The 22,233-nt window shown below is 38.0% G+C and overlaps 1 protein-coding gene across 1 annotated transcript; it reads left to right on the top strand.

The window, feature by feature from the left end:
- The first annotated feature begins 11,773 nt into the window (after positions 1-11,773).
- Positions 11,774-21,763, top strand: LOC106909053 (uncharacterized). Its single transcript, XM_014975356.2, has 5 exons — positions 11,774-11,845; positions 11,931-11,993; positions 12,211-12,471; positions 16,736-16,993; positions 21,681-21,763. Exons 1-5 carry the CDS (start codon positions 11,815-11,817, stop codon positions 21,761-21,763), a joined length of 696 nt encoding a protein of 231 aa, XP_014830842.2. The 5' UTR covers positions 11,774-11,814.
- Positions 21,764-22,233: the final 470 nt, after the last annotated feature.

Here is a 22,233-nt window from a genome sequence, read left to right as displayed (position 1 = left end):
TTATTTATTTTCCTTAGAGGATCGCACGTGGTACGTTCGGACCTGGATGTGGCGTCCCTGTTTTTGGTGTGATTATGCAGTGATTAACACAAATAGGTGGAGGGCATTTCAAAGAGTGAGTGGCTTCACAGGTGGTTGTTTTGATTTCTTTGCTTTGGAGCCTCCCATCCAGGACCTGGTCGTACCCACCGGTAAGCATAGTTGGCTTTATTTTGTGTATTTTCTTGTTTTATGTACAGAGATTTTTTTGTCATAATAAATTATTGTCTTGAAACCTGTCTCTTGCTTAATGCAAAACCAGACCTGTGTCCTTTACGGTTAATTCCTGGGTGATAATCCCAGGTGGCGTTGGCAACAAAATTATATGGTCAAACCACTGAATGCCACATGTCACATACAGGTTGTATTCTTGTTCCCATTCAGGGAAAACCCCACAGGCCAAGACAACCAAAATTGGGCATATTCAGGATTTGGAGGGAGATCTAGAATTGTAAGACTGGGATAACAAGGCAAATAAAACTCAGTAGCTGCTTGTAGGGGCCATTCAGGGGCCCCTCCAGACATCCAGGGGCCCCTAGAAATGTTTGAATTATATGACATACCATAGATCTAAAGCTGTAGCATCATTTATAGAGAATGACAATGTTAATAAATTTTATGTAATGCTTTCAGCTCAGGAAAAAAATATACATGTAGGATTTAATTAGGAAGTTTAAATAATCATATTGATTGTGACGATCTGTGTTTTCTGTGTAGTTATTCTTGAGGTTTTTCTGTGTCTAGATCTGCTTTCCCCTGTGAGTTTCTCTGTCTTCCCTGTTGATTGCTCCCAGCTGTGTCTAGTTCCCTGATTACCTGCCCTGTATATTTAAGCCCACCTGTTGTTGCTGTCCTTCGTCGGATGCTTGTTGTCTGTTGTTCTGTTTGTTGCTGTCGAACTGGATAGTCCTGTGTCGGCATCAGCTCTTCGTTTCAGTCTAGTGTTTTATACAGTTGCTAATTCTGCTGAGCCTTAGCTTCTGCTCTGCTGCCTGTCATTCTGGACTGTTTGAGCAAATTATTCATCATTAAATCACTGTTTTCATCTACATCTGCCTTTTTCCTCACCTCAACCACCACAAATCATGACTTTGATAGTTTGATTATTGTGTTACCATGGCTATAACATGATGTAATCTTTGTGTTTGAGCTGGTTTGTTCACAAAAACATCACAGCAAATAACCAATAATCAGTGATTGATTTGAAACTCGGCCAATAAACCTGGTCTCCCTCTCACAGACTTCATCTATATTTAAACATGTCAGTGATGCTGAGGTTCTTAGTAGGAAGGGTTTCAGGGATGGGGGGGTTTCTGTCTAAGGCCCCATATTACCTTGGACTGGCCCTGCATGAACAGCTGCTGCGATGCACATCTATGGAATCTGCCTGGAATCTACCTGGAATCTACCTGGAATCCCCCGGTGCCCCTGTGTCAGTCCTCTGATGCTTTGGGTTCGTTTTGATTAATTTAATTGTGGCATGTTTGGCTTTAAGCTGCTGTTCTAATTATTGCTACAGTATTTTCACTGATGTTTGTTTTGTGATCTCCAAATGGGCCGAATCTTCCTTTAACACTTGAGGTTCTGCAGTAACGTCTATTTCCAGCCGCGAACCTCCAGCCCAGATCCTGTAAGCAGCAGCTTTAACCCGCCTGGAAGAAACATTAAGGAGAAGCAGAGCGAACAGAGAGCAGGTGGAACCAGGTGGAACCAGGTGGTACCAGGTGGTACCAGGTGGTACCAGGTGGTACACCAGGTGGTACCAGGGCTTTGAGGTATCAGTATCGCATCTTATATCAGGATGCCTGATATAAAGACATTCTTTCTATCTGAGTCCCACCGACTCTGACTGCCTGTAGTGAATCGGGCTTTTAGCAGCCTGATGAAGTCAGAAGTTTTCTCTGCAGCCGAAGCATTTCTGTGTTTAGGGGTGAGGCGGGATTTTACCCGCTACTGGCAGGACAATTCTGAAAATATCAGAGAAAACAGTTTTTCTAAAATCAACATCAGACCTACGTTTTTATTCACAAACCAGTGTATGAAAAAATATTCTTGTCCATAATTTGATAGTTAGAGGCTCAGATCCCCTCCTCCTCACCATGGACCTGGTGTCTGAACAACATGGAGGCTCTGAGAGTCATTGTTAGACTGAGGGCAGCCAGACGAGTTCATTTTGCTAAATTATATTTAGCTAAACATTATTGCTGAGGGGGACAAACAGGTCTTATGACATGGAGATTAAAAAAATTAAAAATAAATAAATAAATAAAAAAACTCAAAAAGGGCACTAGGGGCATGACGGATAGAAGGGGCGGGGATCAAACCTCCTCCACCCGCCCTCTGCAGGTGCCTGGATCTGTTGTTCTGAGTTAAACATATCAGTTGTTTTAGTTTCATGTCAAACTCACATACTTGAAGTCAAAAGCTTATAACTGGACGTCCTGATACGTTTAGAGAGTTTATATAAATATTAACACCTTCATGTCTTCACTCTGAATCAGACTGAGGTCAGTCTGGTCTCTGCAGTCATGAATCACATTCAGAGCTGAGATAATCTAAACCCTGTCAAATAAAACTATGTTAAACTAGCGCCATCTGGTGTCCAAACACCAAAACATGAATCTACATCCTTCAGTTCATATTTGCACTACAGGAGAAGTTTTTCAGTTAATTGAGTATAAAAAACCTCAAACCATCATTAAGTGAAATAAATTAAGTTTATCTCCTAATGCTGTTGTCATGACAACAAAAAAACAACATGAAAAGATGTTTCATCTACTTTATCAATATCCTGCAAACAAGAGCGGCAGTTTTACTGCCTTGCATATTTTTATGAAATTTTTATGAATGAAAAATAATTAATTGTAGAAATAATTTTTGGTTTGGTTTTCAAATGTAAAGAGTTACACCTTGGTTTTGGGTTTTTATCATTTTTTGTTTTTGTCGCTGCCCTCAGATTGCTTTTTTTTGTGGCACAATTAAACAAGTTTCTAATTTTTATTTTAACAATAAAAATCCTAATGTTCATATTTGCTATCTATGGTTGGATCTCTTCTTATTCTGTAATTTCTGTAACATCAGTTCATGTTTTCTTGTGGATGAAATTAAAATATGCAATGGAGTTATGAGTTTTTCACTCTTTAAGTTAAAATTCAGCGTATATATTCTATCAAGGAGAAATTAAATTTATAACTATCCCTAATAATTTTCTTTTGCATAACAATAACACGTGTACAAAAACATGAACGTAAATGACAAACCAGTGTTCCTGCAGCACTGAATGGAAATCAACGCAATGTGTACTAATGACCACTAGAGGGCAGAAAAGACTGGACCATAAGAAGCCAGAGACAGTAAAAATACTGCAAATATTCAGTAGAACTAATACTTCATACTCAACCAGTAGGGGGCGACAAAACACCGGCTTCTCGTTGTCAGATATTTATTAAAGGTCCAATTAACTGTTGCATAAGTTCTAAATAAAGAATATTTGGGAGATTAACATACCTACATACAATTAGAGCACTCTGTAAAAAAGAAAAAAGATAATTTAATTAGAAAAAAATAATAATAATATGAAATAAAATAATCCAAGCTGTAACAAGCAAGTCTAGATGAAGACTAAAGTTACATACAGATAGGAAGATTGTAGACTAAACGGGTGTTTAGCGTAGATTTGACTACCCAGTAATAAACTCTGTTAATATTTTTGTTAACACAAATATTAAGTTCTGTTGCAGATCCATAACAGAACCTGAGTGTCTGTGTTTAACATCAATATCTCAGTATTTCTCCCCGTGTCTCTGCTGCTCTGTGTAAGTCAAACAGGAAGAGGAAGTTCTGCGCTGCATATGATCTGGGTTTACATGTGAGACTCGTTCAGTCAGCATCAAGCATCAGTCATGGAGGTCACAGCTCTCTGCATGCAAATCTGTGAGTAAAGATATATTATTTATTTCTTTCTGACATATTTCTATATTTTGAGTTTGGATCTGAAGCTTTTCTCATGTTTCTACAGTCATGAACATGTTTGTGTTGCTGTTGACAAAACCTGATCTGAGTTACACTGATCAGAAACCCGGTGAGTTGGAAACTGATTTGTTTCATGTATTTATTTAGAGAAAAATGTCATGTCTTTTAGATTTAATTCAAATAATTTTAAGCTGTTTACAAACAAATAAATCAGTAATTTTATTAAATTTATCACAAAGTGATGAAAAACAAGTTTTCATCTTCTTGTTTTTCAAGGATTTATGTTAAAGTTCATCAATTAATTTCTGTATTTTTATCATTGCAGTTTTTCCTCTTATCTCTCCAGACAGACTTCAGTTCTTTGAGTATGAGTCTGTCTCTGTAAGCTGTGAGGAAGACAAAGAAGTGAAAGCTTGGAGAGTGAGGAGAAAACTTCACAAAACGAGTTCAGCAAATGATTCTGATGCCTGCAGCGTCCCAGCTGCATCCTGCAGCATCCAGTACGCTTTTGAGAGGCACAGTGGAGAATACTGGTGTGAAAACCATGAAGGGGAAAAGAGCCGGGCTCTCAACATCTCTGTTACAGGTCTGAATGTTCACAATGTCTTAAAAGGTTTTTAAATGAAATAAATAATGTTCTTTTAGATAATGTACACACATTGTAATATTCTAAGGTTTATTTACAGAACAAAATGATATCAAGATAAATCCTGTCAGAATGTTTGCTGCCTTTATTTTGAACTTGTACAATTTAATAATAACCAAAATCTGACGATGAGAAAACAAAAAACATAAAAATATAAAATAGTAAATATGAATGTAAAAGAGTCATATTTCTTACATTTTGAAGATGTGTGTTAACTTTTCATATCTTCTGAAAACAAACATGTAGATTTTGATTTTGTTATAAATCCAGCAGAAACAGGAATGTAACATGTCAAACTGATCTTCTGCTGTCCATCAGGTGGGTCAGTCATCCTGAATGTTTCTGCTCAGCCAGTGAAGGAAGGATCTACTGTGACTCTAAAGTGCATTCAGAAAGATACAGAGGAACCAAACTTTAGTGATTTCTACAAAGATGGCGTCCATCTTGTAACCTACTATGAAACCGATATGACCTTCAGAAACGTCTCCAAGTCAGATGAAGGACTCTATAAATGCACCATTTCCCGAGCCGGAGAGTCTCCTGAAAGCTGGCTGGCTGTCACATCAGCAGAAGAAGGAGAAGAAGGAGAAGAAGAAGGTCTGTATATGATACCTAAACCAGTGAGCTGTATTTTTGTTCACTAAATGAAACAAGTTATAAAAATCACAGGCATCCAACACATCTTCAGTATATGTGCTACTTAAACCTTCAGCTAAATGTGTCTGAATTCACCAGAGATTCTTCACTGACCTGAAATCTTAAATCTTCTTTTCCAGGATCTAATGAAGAGACGAACATCATGACGAATCTCCTGCTTCCCTCCCCCTGGAGATTTTTAACCATTTTCAATCTGTTGTTCTGGATGGTTGGACTGATTCTCTACAAGAAATGCAAAGGTACCGCCAACGACATCAATAACGCGTTACAAAGTAATGCGTTACTGACGTCAGACCACTTTTTTCAGTAACTCCAATCATCAGATTAAAATTACTCACCCAAATCACTTTGCGTTACTATTTTCTTTTGTAATGTAATTTTATTTCCTCTGATCGCCGTGACAGAAACGTAAACAATGGAGGGAGGAGAGAGATGCGCGTTTTGTTGCTGGAAGAACAGGAACTATTTCTAGTTTATGTCGCTTGTTTTTCTAAAGTCACTTTCAGATTTAATGAGTCGCAGGTTGCGCTTTTTGGGGCTTGTTTTTGAACGTGAAGTTCCGGATGATCGTCCTGCTGCGTCTTTGTAAATGTCAAGTTAATATATTACCTGTGAAAGACGTCAAGTTTTGCGCATCTCGCTACAGAAAACTGCAAACATATAGAGGCTGATATGAACAGCGCGAGGAACGTGAAAACAGCCACGTTCCCGTAAAGTTGCACAACTAAACACCATTATAATCATTAATATTAAGTTAAGTCTCACTAATCTGTGCAGCCATCTGAGTTGTGGAGCTGCAGAAGGAGCTCTGAGCTCTGACAGCAAACACAGGGCCGTAACGCAGAACCTGGAGGCTGGGGCAGGAAAGGCGGGGTGGGGGTGGATTTATAATCCTAGTTTCCAGACAATAGTGGAACATAAAAACATGGGAAAATTATTAAAGTCTTTTTTGTACTGCTGTAACCATTAAACAATCTCCCCTTCAGTTCAACCTGGAGACACATTGTTGATGTTACTATTATAATATTATTACTATTATTTAATAGCTTGCAATTAAATATCGGAAAAGATCAAAGTAATTTTCACAGGTGTTGGAGCGTTGTTGTTAGCAGCTGAAAGTAACTAAAAAAGTTACTTTTAATGTAACTTAGTTACTTTCTAAATCAATTAGTCAGTAATCTGATTAAAGTTACTTTGTCAAAGTTTCTATGCCATCACAGGGTACAACTAACTCACCTCTTGAGATTCTCTGTATTCTCTGTATTTTTAGCATTTTAATTACAACACGGACAGAGTATCAGTTTCATAAATAACCTTTATTAAAATTGACTATATATAAATTTTTTCTCTCCTCTTTTAATTGCAGACATGAAAAATGAAATTGCACAAATATGATCCAAAGGACACAAATTATACCTTTGTTAACAAACCCAGAAAGAGGAAAGGTGAGAGTTTGTGTTTTTTCTGTAGTTTTATGTTCAGTTCCTGCATGTCTTTGTTTTTTTGTGCATGTGGAGACGCTGCGAACGAACCATTGAGATAAAGAGGAAAGGTTATTGCTTATTGCCTAAGCAGATCTGTGGTGCAGACACCGTGACATTAGCTCAGCTTCACAGGCTAAATATGACAAGAATTATTTTCAGACAGATGTATCGATCGCACCGGGAGTAATTTTACCTCAGCAGTTGAAAAGCACAACATCAAACCACAGGCTGCAACACGGGGCTCAGATAGACAACAATAGAAATCAACCTGACATTAAACAGAAAAACAAAGCTGCTGTTTCACTGAATGAACTGTCTCTAACTCTGCATCCATTTCTTCACAAATACTGGCAATAAAAACACAAACAGCTTCAACTGTATCCAGGGGTGTGGTACAGGGGGGGGGGGAGAGTGATGACAAGTCGCGGGGCCCTGACCAGCAGGGGGCCTCCACAATTAATTAATTTATTTTTTGTTCATAGAAGTAAAAAAAAAATAAAAAATCTGGGCCTTGTCAATTACAAAATTGATCATATTGTATTTTCAAAGCTATTTTTTAGCAGTAAAAATGTAACGTTCCCACTACCAGACCAAAAAACACACATCTATATTTGCCCTGAATCCCCTTATCTGTGTTAAATGGTTCATTCCTGCTTGGAGCTTCAGAGTGACGCTGTTCAGCTGCAGACAATAGGAAACAAGAATGACTGAAGCAGTTACTATGCTGCTAAGAAAAGTTATAAAATCAGGTTTTCAAAAACAAAATAGAGAGAGGGAGAGAGAGAGAGAAAGGCAAGAGTGTTAATTTATAACCCAGTTTTTCTCCGAGAGGTGTGTAGACTGTGTGAGATTATCAACCATTTAGCATAATTAGCTTAGCTACATACTACTGTTTGCCTCCATTTCACTAGCATTTAATGAATTAAGGGGAAAAATTACTAACATATTAATTTATTTATCTTGTCCCTTTTACCTTTTACCTCTTAACAACAGATGAGTCAGTCAGCAGCAGCTCTAACCCACGTCCCTCCTGACCTGTTCTCTCCTGAGTGAAATTAAAGCTGCAGTATGTAACTTTTATATAAATATTTTTTCACATAATTTTTAAAACTGTCATTATGTTGTGACAGTATGGTATGAGAGAAAATCTGTGAAAAATCTATTTACTCTGCCTTCTCTCAGTGCTAGAAACAACCAGTCAGAGATAGGAGAGTTTTAATGCTGTCAATCACAATCTCATGTGATGCTGCTCATTCTTGCTCCTCCTTGATTTGTGCCGTGCTGCAGCTAGCATAGCACAGAGCTGTGCAGATTCAAACTGAATGCTCAGTTTAGTTAGCATAGCTTCCAATGACGGCAGATAAACAGTTTCTTGTAATAAGTTGTTTCTCCACCATTAGCACATTTAGCAGTGAGTGAATGAGGATGATTGACAGCGCTAAGAGCGTCCTACTTGTTCTGATTGGTTGTTTTGGTCAGATTGGTGAATTACTTTAACCAGTAAAGTAATTCAGGAAGGAGATGGAGGAGATTGATTGTTTTCACAGATTATCTGTCTCATAACAAACTGCTACGACATGGTGACAACTTTAACAAATATGGAGGAAACATTTTTTTATTAAAGTTATACTGCAGCTTGAATAAAATGAAACTACATAGCATTTTTGAGAAGTCTGGATTGCTTTATGTATATTTTGCACGTTGCTTTTGACTGGGGGTAAAACAATTTTTTTGTCAGGGGGCCCAAAATTCCTGGCAGCGCCCCTGACTGTTTTAGAAATAATTGATCCCAAAAGCTGATAAACTTTCCAAAAGAAAGCTGAAATAAAATCTTCCACTTACTTGCAGTTTTCTAATGAGTTTCTGTTTTTTCTTCTTCAGGGTCAAAGGTTTCCTCAGCTGCCACCAGAGGAAGTCCATCAGAGCAGCAGTCAGTTTACTCTTCAGTCGCCTTTAAAACTTAAATTAGTTATTTTATGGAGCTAATCTCAGCTCAGATTGTTGGTTTTGTTAGTCAATGATAGAAGAGTCGCTGACATTTTGTCATAACTTAAAATGGACAAATACAACAAAGCAATAATAAACATGACACCTTAAAAACGTTATCTGTGTTTATTTTTATAGAAATTTAAAACATGTTTTTAGGACTTATTATCTTTCTCTTTCAGACGTTTGCATGTAGTATTTTCTATTTTTAAGATGTTCTTGCCTCTTTTGTTGTCACGTGTTTCTGATTTTCATCAGAGCAAAGCAGCTACTGCTTTTTAAATAAACTTACTGTGATGGTCTTTACTTTAACATCTCACTATTATTACACTACATGTGTTTAAAATTAGATAAACTAACAATACCTGACAGCATCTTCATAGATCTATCAACAGACCTCTGCACTGAGTTTCTGTCTCTAACACACAAGGAATCTAAACATGAATAACAACAACAATAAAGACAAACAAAACAAACTGAGAACATGGCTGAAATAACAAGACAGGAAATAAAAAAACATGAAAACCTGATCTCTGCAGAAAATCTGATTCTTTACTTTGTGTTTGCTGCTGCATGATGACAGATCTGTTGTTCTGCGTCAAACTCATCAGTTGTTTTAGTTTCATGTCAAACTCACATATTTGAAGTCAAAAGCTTATAACTGGACGTCCTGATATGTTTAGAGAGTTTATATAAATATTAACACCTTCATGTCTTCACTCTGAATCAGACTGAGGTCAGTCTGGTCTCTGCAGTCATGAATCACATTCAGAGCTGAGATAATCTAAACCCTGTCAAATAAAACTATGATGTTAAACTAGCGCCATCTGGTGTCCAAACACCAAAAGATGAATCTACATACTTCAGTTCATATTTGCAGTCCAGGAGAAGTTTTTCAGTTCATTGAGTTTAAAAAACTCAAACCATCATTAAGTGAAATAAATTATGTTTATCTCCCAATGCTGTTGTCATGACAACAAAAAATACTTTGAGCTAAATGTGCAACATGAGAAGATGTTTCATCTACTTTAACAAAATCCTGCAAACAAGAGTAGCAGTTTTACTGCCTTTCATATTTTCATACAGAATGAAAAATAATTAAAGGCAGAAATAATTTTTGGTTGGGAAAGAGTTACACCTTGGTGTTGGGTTTTTGTCATTTTTTGTTTTTGTCATGCTTGTGTCTCAGCCCTCAGTTTGTCTTGGCAGATTGCTGCTCATGATGGTCCAGACGACGCAGAAACTCAAGCAAGACAAAAAAACCCCGTGTCAGTGTCCATATCACTTTAAGGAGAACCCCATGACCTAAGCAGTTCCCGTGTCGTTTGGTTGTTAACGCGTCAAATTGTATTGAGGGAGAAACTGTGTCGACACGTTTGTGGGTTTTGTTGGATGGAGATACTTCTTCTTTGCTTTGCGTTGGTTTGTGCTTCGTATATTTAACTACCGGCATGAATCAACAGAGGAAGAGGAAGTTTTCCCGTGTGGGATCAATTTGATCAATGGAACAATGGAAAATAATTATTCCATTCTTATTTCCACTTTTGATCATTTTTCTTTCGGGTTATTCAAATTCCTTTCCATGGAATATTTCAGTTAGTTTACATGGATTAACTTTTATTAGGTGAAAAATGTAGGATTTGCTCCCAGGTTTTGTCTTACTGTAACCAGAGCTCTTCCACAAAAATGAGGCATCAACGTGTCCGACATGAGGGAGATGAACCTGTTAACACTCCTGTCTTTATTGAAGTTGATTGCAATGACTTTCTAAATCCACCAGATGTCGTTTGGGGAATGTGTCAAACACCCAGTCAGGCCTCACCTGCCCATCACTAGCTCATACTAAGCCTGGTTAAGTGGGAGTTGTTCCTCTCCACTGTTGCCACATGCTTGTACAAGAGGAAATAGAATGGTTGGATGTTTTTAGGTGGATATTTTTTTTTATTACTTTCCAATGATTGTGCTGTATTGTTTGATTACATGCATTACATTTGAACTGGATTGATGTAAAAAAGGGAAACCTAAACTGGATAAGTACCTTGAGATTATATGTGTGTATAGTGAAAAATGAGTAAAAGGATTCCTGATAAACAAGCTTTAGGATATATATATATATATATATATATATATATATATATATATATATATATATATATATATATATATAGTAATGGCAAACCAACCGGACATTGTGGTGGTGGATAAACAAAAGAGGACAGCAGCAGATTGAGTTTTTTTTTTTTTATATATATATATATATATATATAACCTCTTTAAGTTAAAATTTAGTTTATATTTTCTGTCATTAGAATTTATGATTAACTTGATTGGTGTTGGGCTAACGAGAAGAAATTAAACATAAAACTGTCCCTAATAATTTTCTTTTGCATAACAAAAACACGTCTACAAACTGATGTGAATGAACTTAAATGACAAACCAGTGTTCCTGCAACACTGAATGGAAATCAATGCAATGTGTACTAATGACCACTAGAGGGCAGAAAAGACTGGACCATAAGAAGCCAGAGACAGTAAATATACTGCAAATATTCAGTAGAACTAATACTTCATACTCAACCAGTAGGGGGCGACAAAACACTAGCTTCTAGTTGTCAGATATTTATTAAAGGTCCAGTTAACTATTGCATAAATTCTAAATAAATAATCTTTGGGAGATTAACATACCTACATACAATTAGAGCACTCTGTAAAAAAAATAAATTCCAAACTGTGACACATAAGTCTAGATGAAGACCGAGGTTATGTACAGATAGGAAGATTGTAGACTATTTTTTAGCATACATTTGACTAGCCAGTAATAAACTCTCTTCATATTTTTGTTAACACAAATATTAAGTTCTGTTGCAGATCCATAACAGAACCTGAGTGTCTGTGTTTAACATCAATATCTCAGTATTTCTCCCCGTGTCTCTGCTGCTCTGTGTAAGTCAAACAGGAAGAGGAAGTTCTGCGCTGCATATGATCTGGGTTTACATGTGAGACTCGTTCAGTCAGCATCAAGCATCAGTCATGGAGGTCACAGCTCTCTGCATGCAAATCTGTGAGTAAAGATATATTATTTATTTATTTCTGACATATTTCTATATTTTGAGTTTGGATCTGAAGCTTTTCTCATGTTTCTACAGTCATGAACATGTTTGTGTTGCTGTTGACAAAACCTGATCTGAGTTACACTGATCAGAAACCCGGTGAGTTGGAAACTGATTTGTTTCATGCATTTATATAGTGAAAAAAAATAGATTTAATTCTGATTATTTTTAAACTGCTTACAAACAAATCTAAAACCAATCTCAAAATCATGGTTATGTCAACTTTATCACCAGCTGATGAATAATAAGTTTTAATTGTTTTTCAAGGATTTATGTTAAAGTTCATCAATTAATTTCTGTATTTTTATCATTGCAGTTTTTCCTCTTATCTCTCCAGACAGACTTCAGTTCTTTGAGTATGAGTCTGTCTCTGTAAGCTGTGAGGAAGACAAAGAAGTGAAAGCTTGGAGAGTGAGGAGAAAACTTCACAAAACGAGTTCAGCAAATGATTCTGACGCCTGCAGCGTCCCAGCTGCATCCTGCAGCATCCAGTACGCTTTTGAGAGGCACAGTGGAGAATACTGGTGTGAAAACCATGAAGGGGAAAAGAGCCGGGCTCTCAACATCTCTGTTACAGGTCTGAATGTTCAATTGTCTTCAGAAGCTTGTAAGATTTTCAAAAAGCTTTGTTAAAATGCAAAGAGTTTTAGATGTTAAGAAAATAAGAACAATGTGACCTTTAACCTTCCCGTTGCAACTCAGATCTTTTAGGAGGCAGAATAAAGAGTAAAATGTGTTTGCAGGTTTAAACCGATACGCTGATAAACCACATCTTGTTTTTATTAAACTGAATATTTTAAATAGCAAAACATGCCAACCTTTCTTTGCAAAAACTTCCTAAATCTGTCAGACAGGTCTACATATGTTTTGTGGACTTGGACAAGGCGTTCGACCGTGTCCCTAGGAGGGCTTTGTGGGGGTTTCTCTGGGAGTATGGGCCACCGGGGCCTTTGATACGGGCTGTCAGGTCCCTGTATGACCGGTGTCTGAGTCTAGTCCGCATTGCCGGCAGTAAGTTGGGCTTGTTTCTGGTGAGAGTTGGACTCGGCCAAGGCTGCCCTTTCTCACCAAACCTGTTTATTACTTTCATGGAAGGAATCTCTAGACCAGCCGACGTGTTGAGGGGATCCATTTTGGTGGCCTTAGGATCACATCTCTGCTTTTTGCGGATGGTGTGGTCCTGTTGGTCCCCGACCATCGGTCCGTGGACCAATTGGTACCGGGCCGCGCAAGAAATAATTAAATGTTCCCGTTTTATGTATTATTTGAGTCTGGAGGATCTTTTATTTTGAAAATCTTTTAACCGGATTCTCTCGGTTTCTTGTGCACCAACACTGAGTCTACAAGCAGCAAAATGAGTAAGAAACGGATCAGGTGTCTTTGGAAAGTTTCTTTGCAAAGGGAAAAAGGCCCAGAGAAGAGACAGGAGGATGGATTTATCCCGGACCGGTAGGTGAGTCAAACATTATAAGCCGCTCTGCGTAACATGTGGCAACTACGAGTTGCACCAATTAGTCAACTAGTCGATTCTTTTCTCTGCGATGACTTTTTTCTGGGCCAGTCGACTATTTGCAATCAAATGATAAAACAGATTTTTCCAAGGAAATGAAAGAAGGTGAACTAGGTGAGTTCGTCAGAAAGTTCAAATTGTATAAAAATGTAAATAATTTAACAAAGAGAGACTGTAATAACCAAATAACCCTCTCTGGGTTCTTCACAGAAAAAATCCAGGAAGGATTATAGTCTGTATTTTCCTAACTATGAGCCGCCCTGGACTATAAACCACAACCCCAAAGATTTTTTTTAAACCAGTAAACATTCACATATAAACCTCAGATATCTCTGCTGCTCCTGGTTTTCCACAGCGATGCAGCAGCAGCAGAGGGGAGCGGACAGCCAACATTTGAGTCATAACAGCTCGATTGAATATGACATTTAAATTACGTTGGAAAAAAAAAAAGTTGCCAAGTTTAGATTTAACTGAACTGATTACGGTAGTTTCTGAACAGTAACTGTAACAGTAAAAGTGCTGATCCTTCATGTCCTAGCATTTGCTAAATGAAAATAGGCGCTTTCTTCTTCGTCTTTAGATTTCAACAGCAGCTTGCATCCATTATTGTTGCACTACTGCCATCTACTGGATCCTAATATCTATACCTCACAATGATCCCAGTATTATTTAAAAAAACTGTTAAATAGCATTTCCCCTCAATGCGATTTAACTGATCAACAACATTCTCAAATTTCAATTCCCTATTAAAACCTAATTCCGTTTTAATGGGCGCTTTCTTCTTTTATTTCCAATTTTGACTTCCAATGATTCACTTTGTAATGGTCTGGCTATGGTGTCTGGTACCAAAACTAACCATCAGCCAAACTCTTTTCACACGAGTCAGGATTAATTAGTTCTTCCTTTATTTAGATGTAGAATGGAGTGAAACTGCCAAAACACAAACAACTCAGGATGAGCTCAGAGCAGCTAACATGTTTTACATTCAGTTACATACATTAGAAGTACAGCTGATACAACAGCTACCTCAGAATGCTATGAGCTGCAATGCTACATAACGACCTAAGAAATCTTAGCAGCCTGCTAGTTGGCAATGACGTAGCACATAATCAAATCGCCCGCAGGTATTTCCAAAACTAATTCAATAAACAAGCTACTTCTTTTATCATATGTTAACATAAAGGCTCGTTTTGAAGTATAAGCTGCTACTTACAGGCATCGCTTCGAAGAACTCGACCTGGAATGCGGCGTTCATAACAGACCCGTGTGTTCATCTGCTCTACCGCTAGCAAACAACCGTACTGATTAAATAACATAAAAGTCAAGCAGTTCCCTAAAAGTCCAACAGATGGCAGCAATGCCACAGTTTACAGGACACACTTCCTGCTAAAGAGCCCCCTGGTGGTTGAAGAAAAATCCACATATAAACCGGAAAATACAATATATGAAAAAAAAATCTGAATGCTCTCTGGTATTGTTCAGGGGGCCGGACCAAATGTGGAGGCGGGCCGGATCAGGCCCGCGGGCCGTAGTTTGGGGACCCCTGACGTAACAAAAAGAAAAGGCGGTGGATAAAAGACGACGGAGCAGCCGCTCTATTTGCTGCACTATGATCTGGAGGCGACTATGTTTTTTCATAGTTAACATTTTTAACTGAATAAACATAATAATCTTTACCTATAATAATAAACATTTCCACATATCATCTCCGATATCCACCAGACTCTCAGTTGCGCGATATGTCAGCTGTTTGGGATTCCCCTCTGTTCTTACGTCACCGCGCTTTCTGATTCAGCAGGTTGTGTTCTCGTTCCCAGTCAGGGTTAACCCCACAGGCTGAGATAAAAGGGCCAAGACGACCCAAATTGGGTATATTCAGGATTTAGTGGGAACACCAACATGCAGAAGCCTTATCTGACGGTTCACCCCCCTACCTCCGGGCCTCAGCAAAATTTCCAAGTCTTGACCGGTCCACGGTAATAAAAAGGTTGGGGACCACTGATGTTGGCTTCATCAGAACATGATCTGCAGCTCTTGCTGGAGCAGTTCGCAGCTGAGTGTGAAGCAGCCGGGATGAGAATCAGTGCCTCCAAATCTGAGGCCGTGGTCTTGAGCTGGAAAAGGGTAGAGAGCCTTCTCTGGGTCAGGGGGGTCGTCCTGCCTCAAGTGGAGGAGTTTAAGTATCTGGGGATCTTGTTCACGAATGAGGGAAGAAGGGAGCGGGAGATCGACAGGGGGATTGGTGCAGCGTCTGCCGTGAAGCGGGCGCTGTACCGGTCCGTCGTGGTGAAGAGAGAGCTGAGTCAAAAAGCGAAGCTCTCGATTTACTGGTCGATCTACGTTCCTACCCTCATCTATGGTCATGAGCTTTGGGTCATGACTTAAAGAACGAGGTCCTGGATACAAGCGGCAGAAATGGGTTTCCTCCGCAGGGTGGCTGGGCTCTCCCTTAGAGAGAGAAGCTCGGTCATCTGGGAGGGACTCAGAGTAGAGCCACTGCTCCTCCATGTCGAGAGGAGCCAGTTGAGGCTCGGGCATCTGGTCAGGATGCCTCCTGGACGCCTCCCTGGTGAGGAGTTCATGTCCCACCGGGAGGAGGGGAGACCCAGGACACACTGAGGGACGATGTCTCTCTGTGGGCCTGGGAACGACTTGGGGTTCCTGGAGGAGCTGGAAGTGGCTGGGGAGGGAAGACTGGGCCTCCCTTCTGAAGCTGCTGCCCCAGCAGCTGAAGTTCCTCTTTATATCCAGTTTTCTTCCAGATGCCTGAATATTATGTGACATTTGCTTTTATTTGGAAATGATCATGATTCCCTCTGCTGTAAATTAGATCCACGTCTAAGTTTAGACTTGAAAATATTGTTTTTTATCATCATCATGATCAACCTGTACATAATGTTCTTTTAATAATGTGAAATCCTGCTTTAGTGTCAAACTGATATTTTGTAAATCGTGGGAAACACCTGGAGATTCTGAAGAGTTTCATAAATGTAGCCGACCTTGTTTATCTTAAATCCTGCTTCATAGCTCAAACTTATGACGATTTCACATATTTCAAAGCCTGATGTAATGTTCTGCGCAATTCACGTTCAGTTATAACATGATGCCCATCTTAATGCAATCATTTTTAAAAATAATTGTTGTTTTTCTCTCTTAAAATGTAATTTTATTATTAAGTTTTGCAGGTTGTAGGCGTAGAAACCAGGCAGTATGAAAAGGTTGTGTAAACGTTTCATGTACAAATATTAACAAATATGTTTCAACTATGTAAAAATTCTATTGTGGCACAGAAACAGCAGAGCAACATGTTGAACCGTTTCTCTTCCACCAGCTGGTTCAGTGATCCTGAATATTTCTGCTCGACCAGTGAAGGAAGGATCTGATGTGACTCTTCGTTGTTTTAACAAGAACACAAACAAGACACACATAAGTGATTTTTACAAAGATGGCGTCCATCTCAGCACCTACTATAAAACCGGTATGACCCTCGGAAACGTCTCCAAGTCAGATGAAGGACTCTATAAATGCACCATTTCCCAAGTCGGAGAGTCTCCTGAAAGCTGGCTGGCTGTCACATCAACAGAAGAAGGTTTGTATATGATACCTAAACCAGTGAGCTGTATTTTTGTTCACTAAATGAAACAAGTTATGAAAATCACAGGCATCCAACACATCTTCAGTATATGTGCTATAAACATCTAGTTTTAAACCTTCAGCTAAATGTGTCTGAATTCACCAGAGATTCTTCACTGACCTGAAATCTTAAATCTTCTTTCCAGGATCTAATGAAGAGACGAACATCATGACGAATCTCCTACTTACCTCCCCCTGGAGATTTTTAACCATTTTCACTCTGTTGTTCTGGATGGTTGGACTGATTCTCTACAAGAAATGCAAAGGTACCGCCAGTGACGTCAGTAACGTGTTACAAAGTAATGCGTTATTGACGTCAGACCACTTTTTTCAGTAACTAGTCATTTAACGCGTTGCTATTTCAAATCCAGTAATCAGATTAAAGTTACTTATCCAAATCACTTTGCGTTACTATTTGCTTTAGCAATGTAATTTTATTTCCTCTACGTTGACTAACCGTCGTTCCTGTCCAACATCAGCAGCTGATCGCCATGACAGAAACGTAAACAATGGAGGGAGGAGAGAGATGCGCGTTTTATTGCTGGAAGAACAGGAACTATCTCTAGTTTATGTTGCTTGTTTTTCTAAAGTCACTTGCACATTTCATGAGTTGGGGCTTGTTTTTGACCGTGAAGTTCCGGATGATCCGCCTCGCTGTGTCTTTGTAAATGTCAAGTTAATATATTACCTGTGAAAGACGTCAAGCTCCGCGCTGCGCTCCAGAAAACTGCAAACATCGAGACTAATATGAACAGAATGATAAACGTGAAAACAGCCACGTTCCCGTAAAGTTGCACAACTAAAACACCATTATAATCATTAATATTAAGTTAAGTGTCACTAATCTGTGTGGAGCCGCAGCAGGAGCTCTGAGCTCTGACAGCAAACACAGGGCCGTGATTCTTGAGAATAGGGACAAAACAGGTCCTATGGATAAAGCACAAAATTTGAATAAAATATACACAAAATATAATTTTTTTCTCATATCTGACTAAACTAACCTGGGTCATGTGAGCAAAACAATGTATATTTTCCTGATGTTTGCTGAATATTTTTTTTTTTATGTTAAACATTGTAGTTGGTGGATGATGCTTGTAAAATCCCTCATCCAGGAGCAGAACTCAATACATTATAATAGTTTAAAACAATTAAAGAAATACTAAAATTATATATTATGACAATTAAGTATAAGTATTGTTAAGGAAGAGAAAATCTAAACTGGTTAACTTTCGAAAAAGTTTGGCTCTCTCTCTTCCTCTGGATCCCAGGTCCTCTCGGCGAGCCACATGTAGCCACAAGGAAAACAACAGCAATGCGTGTTGACGTCACAGAATTACAGAGTTTAATCCAATATAAGACAATGCATAAACTTACACAGAAACTGCAGAACAACAGAGACATACATTCATTTACCTGACATAAATGGAAAGAAGAAGAAAAGCAAAGACGTGCAAAGACATCTTTGGAGAGTTGCAAGAGCAAATCTGATCTGTTACTTCTGTGTAGAAAGTTTTATCTTCTTTTCTTTAATTTATTCAAATAAGGCGTATCTTTGCTCATCCAACCAGGAGCAGACAAAAGGCAGTTCAAAAGATCCTGGCAAACCATCTGCTGGAACTACAAGTACAACAAAGGTCAATAGGCCAGAATAAGTTACTGATTTTAAAACCACAATTAGGCCATTTGAATCAAGACATGTTAAGTTTTAAAACTAGCTTATTTTAAATTTATTTTCTCAACAGTTCATGTTTTGTTTCATAAATTTACTTGTACTACTGCTTTACGGACGATTTTAAAGGTGATGATTACATATTTTGGTATCACAATCTGGGTAAAGCTGAATCATCTGCGCCTCATTTGAATAAATTAAAGATAAGAATACACATTTACTATAAAACTTTCTACACAGAAGTAACAAATTAGATTTGCTCTTGCAACTCTCCAAAGACGTCTTTGCTTTTCTTCTTCTTTCCATTTATGTCAGGTAAATGAATGTATGTCTCCGTTGTTCTGCAGTTTCTGTGTAAGTTTGTGCATTGTCTTATATTGGATTAAACTCTGTAATTCTGTGACGTCAACATGCATTGTTGTTTTCCTTGTGGCCACACGTGGCCCGCCGAGAGGACCTGGGATCCAGAGGAAGAGAGAGAGCCAGACTTTTTCCAAAGTTAACCTATTTTAGATATTTCTTCCTTAACAATTCCTAAGTTTGTCACAACCATGATGTGTCAACACCATAACTGACAGTTTACAAAACTTTGATGAAATTTTGTGAAATAAATTATTAATTTTAGTTTACTGTAAAGATTTCATGGACCTGATGAGCTACAATATGGCCTCCTTCAGAATAACATCATATAAATTGAGGTAGTTTGGCTTTTTGTCAACTCCGTCAGAGTTTTTGTGACTCTTTCAGTGAAATTGTTTACAAATCTCACTTAAATGTGCAATTAATTCATTTTAATGTACACTGCTCAAAAAAATAAAGGGAACATTTCACTTTAATTTTGTGTGTGGCTCCAAATCCAGGCCTCCATTGGTTAATAAATTTGATTTCCATTGATGATTTTTGTGTGATTTTGTTGTCAGCACATTCAACTTTGTACAGAACAAAGTATTCAATGAGAATATTTCATTCATTCAGATCTAGGATGTGTTATTTGAGTGTTCCCTTTATTTTTTTGAGCAGTGTATTTTACATGAATTGCATTACTTCACATGTACCAAGTTTTTCATTTTACTCACTAGTTTGTCATCACCTTCAGTTCTGTCAACTCCATCAGATGGACTTTTTGTTGTTTTTTGTTTTAAATAATATTTATTTTGTTTCTTGAGAAGCATTTGTCTGTAAAATGAATAAAAATATCACTAATAGGGTCATTAAAAATTATTTTTTATTTATTTTTGTCAAATGGTGATGACAAAGTTCTGGGTCAGGTCGATTAAAAATTGAATTTTTTTAAAAAAATGTTGCAACTGGGAGCCTGCACCTTAGCATCTTTACATTTCCTAAACATTCCAGACATCAGTGAAACATAAAAAAACATGGGAAAATTACTAGTCTTTTTTGTACTGTTTTAACCATTAAACAATCTCCCCTTCAGTTCAACTTGGAGACACATTGTTGATGTTACTATTATAGTATTATTACTATTATTTAATAGCTTGCAATTAAATATCGGAAAAGATCAAAGTAATTTTCAGGTGGTGGACAGTTGGTGATAGCAGCTGAAAGTACCATATTTTCCGCACTATAAGGTGCACTCTCAATGAATGGCCTATTTTAAAACGTTCTTCATATATAAGGCTCACCGCATTATAAGATACATAGAATAGATGCTTCAGTTTAGGTTGCCAACTTGTCCTGTACTCCATTACACATCCAAATTTGTAAAGAAGAAGTCCTGAGTACTTTATATAGTAGGCTGCCCCAGTCATTGTTTCACTCACGGTGTTGGTGTTTGCAATATTGTGCCCAACTGCTTTCTGGGTAACAAAGACCAATCCACACGCTGCCGCCGCGCCCCTCCGCCCCTGGCTTTAAATGTATTAACAAACTTTATTAACAAACCAGCATGCTGACAACTATCCCAGCATGCACAGCATGCAGCGCACTTCGTCTTCTACGGGGGAAAATGAAGTCGGCGGCTGCTTACCGTAGTGGCTAGACCTGTTGTGGCTCAATATTGGTCCATATATGAGGCGGACCGGATTATAAGGCGCACTGTCGGCTTTTGAGGAAATTGAAGGTTTTTAGGTGCGCCTTATAGTGCGGAAAACACAAAAACTACAAACTACAAAAAGTTACTTTTAATGTAACTTAGTTACTTTCCAAATCAAGTAATTAGTAATCCGGTTAAAGTTACTTTTTCAAAGTTTCTGTACCATCACTGGGTACTGCTAACTCACCTCTTGAGATTCTTTGTTTTCTCTGTATTTTTATCATTTTAACTACAACACGGACAGATTATCAGTTTCATAAATAACCTTTATTAAAATTGACAAGATATACATTTTTTCTCCCCTCTTTTAATTGCAGACATGAAAAATGAAATTGCACAAATATGATCCAAAGGACACAAATTATGCCTTTGTTAACAAACCCAGGAAGAGGAAAGGTGAGAGTTTGTGTTTTTTCTGTAATTTTATTAAAGACATGATGTTCAGTTCCTGCATGTCTTTGTTTTTTTGTGCATGTGGAGATGCTGCGAACGAACCATTGAGATAAAGAAGAAAGGTTATTGCTTATTGCCTAAGCAGATGTGCGGTGCAGACACCGTGACATTAGCTCAGTTTCAGTTCAGTTATTTTCAGACACATGTATCGATCGCACCAGGAGTAATTTTACCTCATCAGTTGAAAAGCACAACATCAAACCACAGGCTGCAACACGGGGCTCAGATAGACAACAATAGAAATCAACCTGACATTAAACAGAAAAACAAAGCTGCTGTTTCACTGAATGAACTGTCTCTAACTCTGCATCCATTTCTTCACTGATACTGGCAATAAAACCACAAACAGCTTCAACTGTATCAGAAATAATTGATGCAAAAAGCTGATAAACTTTCCAAAAGAAAGCTGAAATAAAATCTTCAACTTACTTGCAGTTTTCTAATGAGTTTCTGTTTTTTCCTCATCAGGGTCAAAGGTTTCCTCAGCTGCCACCAGAGGAAGTCCATCAGAGCAGCAGTCAGTTTACTCTTCAGTCGCCTTTAAAACTTAAATTAGTTATTTTATGGAGCTAATCTCAGCTCAGACTGTTGATTATTTTAGTCAGTGCTAAAAGAGTCACTGACATTTTTTTCTTATGTTTAAATCAACAAATAGTCATGGCCAAAAGTTTTGAGAATGACACAAATATTATATTTTCACATGATCTGCTGCCCTCTGGTTTTCATGTATGTATGTCAGATGTTTTCATCACATACAGAAATACAATTGCAATCATATTATGAGTAACAAAAGCTTTTATTGACAGTTAGAATGAGTTAATGCAGCAAGTCAATATTTGCAGTGTTGACCCCTCTTCTTCAGGACCTTTGCAATTCTCCCTGGCTGTCATGATCCGTGTTTCTGTGTATTTATTTTTAGAGTTTTCTGTGTTCAGTTCCTTCCTGTGAGTGTCTGTGTCATCCCCGTTGATTATTCCCAGGTGTTTCTCGTTCCCTTGATTACCCCGTGTGTATTTAAGTC

This window comes from Poecilia mexicana, unplaced genomic scaffold (assembly GCF_051168715.1).
Source record: "Poecilia mexicana isolate PSO_F unplaced genomic scaffold, ASM5116871v1 scaffold_18, whole genome shotgun sequence".
Taxonomy (NCBI): Eukaryota; Metazoa; Chordata; class Actinopteri; order Cyprinodontiformes; family Poeciliidae; genus Poecilia; species Poecilia mexicana.
This window is presented reverse-complemented; position numbering and strand designations above follow the sequence as displayed.